The sequence below is a fragment of the Ceratina calcarata genome, unplaced genomic scaffold (genome assembly GCF_001652005.2).
Source record: "Ceratina calcarata isolate Rehan_Ccalc_2016 unplaced genomic scaffold, ASM165200v1 scaffold372.2, whole genome shotgun sequence".
Classification (NCBI taxonomy): domain Eukaryota; kingdom Metazoa; phylum Arthropoda; class Insecta; order Hymenoptera; family Apidae; genus Ceratina; species Ceratina calcarata.
The window spans coordinates 52,245-59,326 of NW_017160340.1; the positions used below are offsets into that span (position 1 = coordinate 52,245).

The following is a 7,082-nucleotide window of genomic DNA, read 5'->3' on the forward strand; positions in this document are numbered from 1 at the left end:
ATCTTTATTTTTTATGTAAGAAGTATTTACAAAACCCCTGATGTCCACGTACTAAATGAACTTAACAACTTTGTAAGTTACTAAGTATTTCGATTCTAAATAAATTTAATAGTTACGTCATATAAAGTCTACATATAAAAATGATATTTAAAACTGTTTTAATAAAATTTATAAAATAATTTGACTAGACAGAATAATTTTACATACTTTGTATATCCTACGTGCATTTTATAAAAGTTGAGAATTCCACTTACTCATTTTCTCACCTAAATTTATGTTAAACTTTCTTTCCATTTACTTTGCTTAGTTTCTCACGTGAGATCTTATCAAAAAATAAAAGACCAGCAGCTCGTTCTATACTCTCTGGTGGTACCTAGATATTTTATAACAACGGTCATATTCGCGAACTTCTTTCTATTTAAAGAAATTTCTACATTACATAAATATAAAACTTAAGTATACCTGAAAGTTTACTAATGGTGTATCGTCATCTATAGGTGCATTTGGCATTACGAATGCTTCCATTTCTAATTTTGAATCATATGTTTCACCAACAACTATTTTATAAAAATGTGTTGGTACTGATACGTGGTTTGCACCAATAACTTCATATCGAACATACTTTTTCCCATCAGCCTCTATTCTGTAATAACATGTCCAGGCTCACATACAAGAGCTAATATACTAAAGAGTATATAACTCACTTTGGCAAATATAGAGGACCAGTACAAACATATACTTCCTTATATGTCCTAGTTAAATGTCTAACATATTTTTCTAATCTATTCCATGAATCCCTATTAAAACCTCTACCAACTTGAGGTGCCATATTCGTTAAAAAGAATGTTTGCTCCATGTGTGTTTGTTCGTACTTATGATTTCCAGCTGCTGCTAAATGTCCACGGTCATATCCGCTGCCTTTATAGTCACTGTTATCTGCTCTAATTTTCCATTTGTATTATTAAACAGTATTTCAGAAATATGGATATCAAATAGAAGTATCAAAATGTTTACCTAAAGAATGGGTGTATACTTGTATCAGGTTTAAATTCACATTTACTACGCGACACTTCCTTATTGAATTGTAATCTATCTTTATTTAAATGTTCAAATACCCAATGAGCTACTCTGTTTCTTCTGTCATAAGAGAGAACAAAATCCTCGTAAGATCTTACATGATCTAATCCAGGGAAACCGTATTTCATAATCTATGAATGAAGAAATAGAATCATATTATTTTTACCATGAATTCCCCCTATTTATAGTTACTGAAATATTGTCAGGGTTAGCTGGTTATATTATTAATTTAGATGTCACATGTTTACCTCAGATACTCTTGTAGCTGTTGACGACAATTTTGAACCCATATTTACTTCAGACTCTGCGGGAACAAATGCACTGGCTGCAGAAACAGTACCAAATAAAGGCAAGCCAGGCATTTCTTTAATTTGTATATTTCCGAAAACACTTGTTCCGCTATCTCTTATTTCTGCATTCAAATGTCGTTTCTGTTCTGTATATTTACCAACGTACCAGCCCGTCAAACCTATGCTAGTCGCAGCACTGAGGTTTAAAACGAGACGTGTTACTGCTTTCATATTTGTCTACGCAGTTTTAATTAGTTTTAATTAGATCCAAACGAAACTTTTTTCTTAGAAACTCAGAACTATACTGTAACCTGCTATAACCTATTTTATATGCATAAACACATGCGTTATATATGTACCACGGTCGCGGTATGTACACGGTGTACACGTGAAACCTCTCAGTCTCTCACTCCTCTAATAAGGCGCCAACTATGCGCTAACTATATTAAGTTGAATATCACACATGTGTAGAGATCATCTCATTCAGGCTGATTCAGGCTTCAAATATAATAAAAACTAATATATATTGTAGTAACAGCTCTTATAAATATAAAATTGTACTTTCATAATTGAACACAGAACTTAATTTAAAAAGAACTTTTTTATTTATTCTCGAGGTCTATTTTTGTACAAAAACTGTCTTCGGCTAACGAGTGTACAAGCACTTATGCGCTTTAATATTTACATGTTTGATCATAAAATATCAGCATTTTGATAAATACAGAACATGGATAAATATAAATAATCATTTTGATAAAACAATATAATAATTAGGAATTTTTGAGATTATCTGATTACGACGCAGACGTAAGACATGAAGATTATGTTCATTCGCTGCAAGCCTCATCTGAATCGTCAGCTAAAATAACGTCATATCCAGGCAATGTACTAGGATCAAATGTTCTTTGAAAACATTTTTGAAAAATTAAACGTGCTTTTTTAGCTGGTGGAGGTGGCGAGTTTGGAACTTTATCTTCCTCGACTACGTTACGTTTATCATTACTAACATTTTGTTCATTATAAGGCTCATGATTGTTCGATTTTCTTTTTATTATATTACTAAATACAGAACTGACTAATCTTTTCTCATTTGCAGATATTTCACGTAGCCTTGTAGACTTATCACTTTCTGCTCTAGAATCCCTTTGAGATTTTTCATGAGTATTCTTTGCCAGCAAATAACTTTTTTCAATTACGTTTTGATTATTGTTTCTCGACGTACTAGGATTACTTCGCTCGTTAGAATCATCTTGTTCTTTCTGGTTTTCTTCCTCCATGAAACATGGATGCAAGCTTGAACGAGCCGGGTTTGACACACAATTCAACGTAGCTGATCTATTTTTCATTCTCAGTGCAGATTTAGTATTGGATTTTCTAGAACCCCGTCTATTTCCTGTTGCCGTTCTTACAGATTTATCTTGTTTATTCATTAATATCGTTTCCGTTTGAGTATCTGCATCAGGGTTTAGCGTTGACAATACCAAATTTGTTTCAAATGACGGATGTTTTAAGGCGAATATTGCAGGTCTAAAATAAACATTCGTACACATACATGTCTATTAGAATCAACTATGAATTATCAATTGTTTACCTTCCTGCTGCTCCAAAATATATACTAACTGATGCGCCTACAGTTTCTGCAAAACTTAAGATAGATTTGAATTCCTTCATACAAAATGTAATCGCTGTTTCACTACTGACATCGTATCGATTGAATTCTCCTTTAGCGAGTACGAGCTGTGTACGTGTCGTATTGGACAGACCTAAGTAGATTTTTATTTTATTTTAAAACAAAAAAAAAAACAAATAAATCACACTTTACTGTATTAACTTACCCGTAGTATCATCAACATAATTTCTGAGCAAAAGTTTTTGTGCAGCGACTTCGAGTGTTATTTCAACTAACTGTTGATGGAAATTCTGTATTGCGTCTCCGAATACTTGTGCTTGGAATGAGAGTTTATTTGAGGCACTATCCTTATCGTAACCTGTCTAAAAAGATAATGAAAAATGTCTGTAAATATTGTAGAAACCGAAGAAAGAAAATATGTAAAATTCATAATGTATACCTGCAATATTTCACAATCTAATATAGGTAGCAAATGAGTTTTGATAATACTGTTTTTGTATTTTAAAATAAATATGATTTCAGATGCATTTGGTTCTAATTTAATGTGACACGTTTCCACCTGTTTATCTATTACATTGATAGACTTAAACACAGCCATCGCACTCTGTAAAACATGAGAATTAATTTTTTTTTAATATTACATGCATGTGCATGATTATATCTTCTTACCCTCATTGAAATTTTGCATTTTAATGCATCACTTTCCTGAAGATCACCGTAAGCGTAATGAGCGAAAAAGTTTTCAAAAAACACAAAATCAGCATACGCTGAATTTGCCATGTTAACAGTACGAAATGCTACATTATTTTCCTGTGGTTCTATGTACATTTCATCCCCAATTTTTGCTAACGTATGTACAGCTTTCGCTAGAACTAACGAACATTTTGTTTTTATAAGAATATATTTTTCAGGTAAAAATCTAACATCATATAACCTGAGTAAAATCAGTATACCTTTTACATTTATCGATGGAATAACACACTTCATATTCGATACTTTTCATTAAAATGTTTCCCATTAATTAATGATGTGTCAGAAAAATTAATTTAATAGTTAATTGACAGAAAATAAGAAGAGATACATGAGATCAGATTATACATAACTCAAGACACAATACGCGAACTACTGAATTTATCAAATTAATCAGATCTTAGAAACTTAACTAACAATGAAATTAAATCTTAGTATGTAGAACTATATTACATTATTTTACAAACAATCGACGATCAACATGATCTCGAATCTCGAAGCCGAAAACTTAGCCTATCTGTCAAATCAATTCTTGCCACCGTGTGGCCATCGTGTTTGACGTTTACCTAAGTTTCGTAGTTGACTATCAACAAATGCAATAAAGTAATAATCAGCGGTAGAAAAATATACGGAAAGTAGAGAAAATAATACTAATTCGTCATGGTGAGTAAACGAATTCATATATTAATTGTTAAAATGGAATTAATATTTTGGCTTCAAGATTTAACCTCCAGAAAGGATATTAGTACTCTTTATAATTACTAGTTCTATTGATAAATTTAAAGTATATGGCTTTGAAATTACATTATGTGATCTTCAATTTTACTTTTAATATTTTTTGTGTCACACGTATTGGGGAAAAAAATGATTTCGGTACTATTTTATGTATTTCCAGCTTGTTTTAGTATTGGGAGATTTGCACATACCACACAGATGTAGTAGCCTTCCAAGTAAATTTAAAAAGCTGTTGGTACCTGGTCGCATACAACATATTTTATGTACAGGTAACCTTTGTACAAAAGAATCTTACGATTATTTGAAGACATTAGCTAGTGACGTACATGTTGTTAGAGGAGACTTTGATGAGGTACATATGGATGAAAGATTGTTATTATTGTTGTACATGTTTAAAAAGGAATTCATCTTCTTATCATTTCTTTATCACTTTTCTTGTAGAATTTAAATTATCCAGAACAAAAAGTTGTTACTGTTGGTCAGTTTAGAATAGGTTTGTCACATGGACACCAAGTAGTACCTTGGGGAGATCCAGAATCATTAGCTTTGATTCAAAGGCAATTAGACGTTGATATTTTGATATCAGGTCATACACATAAATTTGAGGCGTATGAACATGAAAACAAATTTTACATTAACCCTGGCTCAGCAACAGGTGCATACAATCCCCTTGATACGTAAGTTTTTATGTTCATAATACTGTAATATCTATCCAACATAAAAAATAGTCATTAATACTTTATTATTATTACGCACATACCAAATCTATTTAAATATTTTCACATGCATATTATCTTTGTAGATCAGTTATACCATCTTTTGTTCTTATGGATATTCAAAGTTCAACAGTTGTAACTTATGTGTATCAACTTGTTGGCGACGAAGTAAAAGTCGAAAGAATTGAATACAAAAAGAATTGAAACGTAAATACAGATTAAAACAAAATGCATCTTTATTAATTAAATATGTTATTCCTGTTTTGTAAAGACAAGAATCGATATCAATGCATACACGATCTTTATCAAATCTTAGATGCATAAAGTTAATGTCTAAGCATTTATATAAGAATTTTAATTGTATAATAAAATGTAAATAAATTACATTATTACACAAATTGCATTAAATTCATTCAATAATTAGAATAACTTCTAATTGCAAGTAAAACATTTTCTGCTTTCCCGTTGTCTAAGAAAAACGTTTATTTTTTTTCTTTTTACGTTCTGTGTACGTGGATAAAAGTACTTAACTAAATCGCACCATGCTTCTCGTCACGTACGCGTATTTGCGTACATTTAAATGTGCACATATAATCAATGTGACCTACTTCTACTACACGAAAATTTCTTTCTTACGGGTATTTAGTTGCATCATTATTTACGTGCCGTAATGTTTTTGTTCAACGGCGTAATTTTTTTAATGCGAATTAAGAAAATGGAATCCTCAAATTTTCTTTTATTATTCATTTATATTAGATTTTTAAGTTCGTCATATATTTTTCTTCACTTGTCTAAAAATATAATAAGTATATTCGTTAGTATGAATGTACAGATATCTCAAACGATTTTGGAGCAGCTGTGATTCCACGTTCAAGTGAAGCTGGTCCAAAATCATTTGAGTTATCTGTATATAATACGTAAATGTATAATTTTATCTATGAAAATAATGGAACGTGCACGAGAGCATGGACCTAATGCACGAGAGCTCGTAAACAAGGGAAATCAAAAAAAGGGGGGCGAATAGACGCTATTACGCAGGCGTAAAGGACAAAGAGGGGGCAGGAGACTGACCCAACAAAAGGGGCCCACTGTTTTCTTTCTCTTCAGTTTACTCTTGAATCTTGAACGACTGTGAGTGAGAATAATAAATTTTCTTAATTGAGCAATTTACCGTTTGAGTTAAAATGGCAAATGCATTATTACGAATGGGTTTAAGATCTGTGACTTCGAACACATTTTTGAAAGAACGAGCTATTTCAGCTTTATACTGTGAGTTACCGAAGACATACAACTGCGTTCAGCCAAACTACAAATTGCAGGTAAGTTCATTTTTATACTATAGATCTAAATTAATGTTAATATTTTTTCAACTGAATCGTTATATTAAGAATGTTAGAAATGAAAGTAATGAAAAATAATAAGGTCTTAATCATAAAAGTAAAATGTTTTGTGGAAGACGTTATAGTGAAGAAAAAATAATATATATTTTAAATTAAAAAGATTACATGTATTTTAATTTTTCCAGAGAAGTATAATTTTTTCAATATCAATTTTATTCTAATACATAAGCACGCTTCTCTTTTTTGTGTGCGTTATTCTCAAAATTAGAGGTCACTATCACGTATCTCTTAAAAAATACTGTAAACATATACATAATGTTATCGTTCTAATTTCCTATTGTACGTTTTACGCGTAAATTTATATAAATTACGGTTTTACGCATACACATATGTAATATGCAAGTTGTATATTTCAATGTATAATTTGCCGTGTTTTTAGACTTTGTCTATTCTATCTGTTGAGTAATATCCGAATATCCGCCCTACTATTACGATTTCACGTTGCATCGGAGGTCACTGAACCCGATTTGTCTTGATCCAAATG

General features: G+C 31.1%; 5 protein-coding genes across 5 annotated transcripts in view; 2 read left to right on the forward strand and 3 right to left on the reverse strand.

Moving 5' to 3' along the window:
• Nucleotides 1-162: 162 nt before the first annotated feature.
• EndoG (endonuclease G, mitochondrial) lies at nt 163-1,829 on the reverse strand. The gene is made up of 5 exons (XM_018026152.2): nt 1,326-1,829; nt 1,015-1,208; nt 705-941; nt 463-643; nt 163-373 (listed from the first exon to the last, which is right to left on the reverse strand). The coding sequence occupies exons 1-5, from the start codon at nt 1,596-1,598 to the stop codon at nt 278-280; spliced, it is 981 nt and encodes a 326-aa protein (XP_017881641.1). The 5' UTR covers nt 1,599-1,829; the 3' UTR covers nt 163-277.
• Nucleotides 1,830-1,949: 120 nt separating this feature from the next.
• On the reverse strand, nt 1,950-4,042 carry Rad9 (cell cycle checkpoint control protein Rad9). Its single transcript, XM_018026165.2, has 6 exons — nt 3,951-4,042; nt 3,667-3,869; nt 3,437-3,601; nt 3,203-3,359; nt 2,959-3,130; nt 1,950-2,894 (listed from the first exon to the last, which is right to left on the reverse strand). The coding sequence occupies exons 1-6, from the start codon at nt 3,982-3,984 to the stop codon at nt 2,195-2,197; spliced, it is 1,431 nt and encodes a 476-aa protein (XP_017881654.1). The 5' UTR covers nt 3,985-4,042; the 3' UTR covers nt 1,950-2,194.
• A 275-nt stretch (nt 4,043-4,317) lies between these two features.
• Nucleotides 4,318-5,565, forward strand: Vps29 (vacuolar protein sorting 29). The gene is made up of 4 exons (XM_018026167.2): nt 4,318-4,410; nt 4,643-4,834; nt 4,924-5,159; nt 5,285-5,565. Exons 1-4 carry the CDS (start codon nt 4,408-4,410, stop codon nt 5,400-5,402), a joined length of 549 nt encoding a protein of 182 aa, XP_017881656.1. The 5' UTR covers nt 4,318-4,407; the 3' UTR covers nt 5,403-5,565.
• A 384-nt stretch (nt 5,566-5,949) lies between these two features.
• The window catches only part of Ufd1-like (ubiquitin fusion-degradation 1-like), a 5,109-nt gene continuing 3,976 nt past the window's right edge, over nt 5,950-7,082 (reverse strand). Inside the window, exon 5 of the transcript XR_003389308.1 lies at nt 5,950-5,989. The gene's annotated coding sequence lies outside the window, so the exon portion shown is untranslated. The remainder of the gene's footprint in view (nt 5,990-7,082) is intronic.
• CBP (sarcoplasmic calcium-binding protein) overlaps nt 5,992-7,082 on the forward strand; it is a 3,503-nt gene continuing 2,412 nt past the window's right edge. Inside the window, exon 1 of the mRNA XM_018026143.2 lies at nt 5,992-6,517. Coding sequence (XP_017881632.2) covers nt 6,383-6,517 — 135 coding nt within the window. The 5' untranslated portion in view covers nt 5,992-6,382. The remainder of the gene's footprint in view (nt 6,518-7,082) is intronic.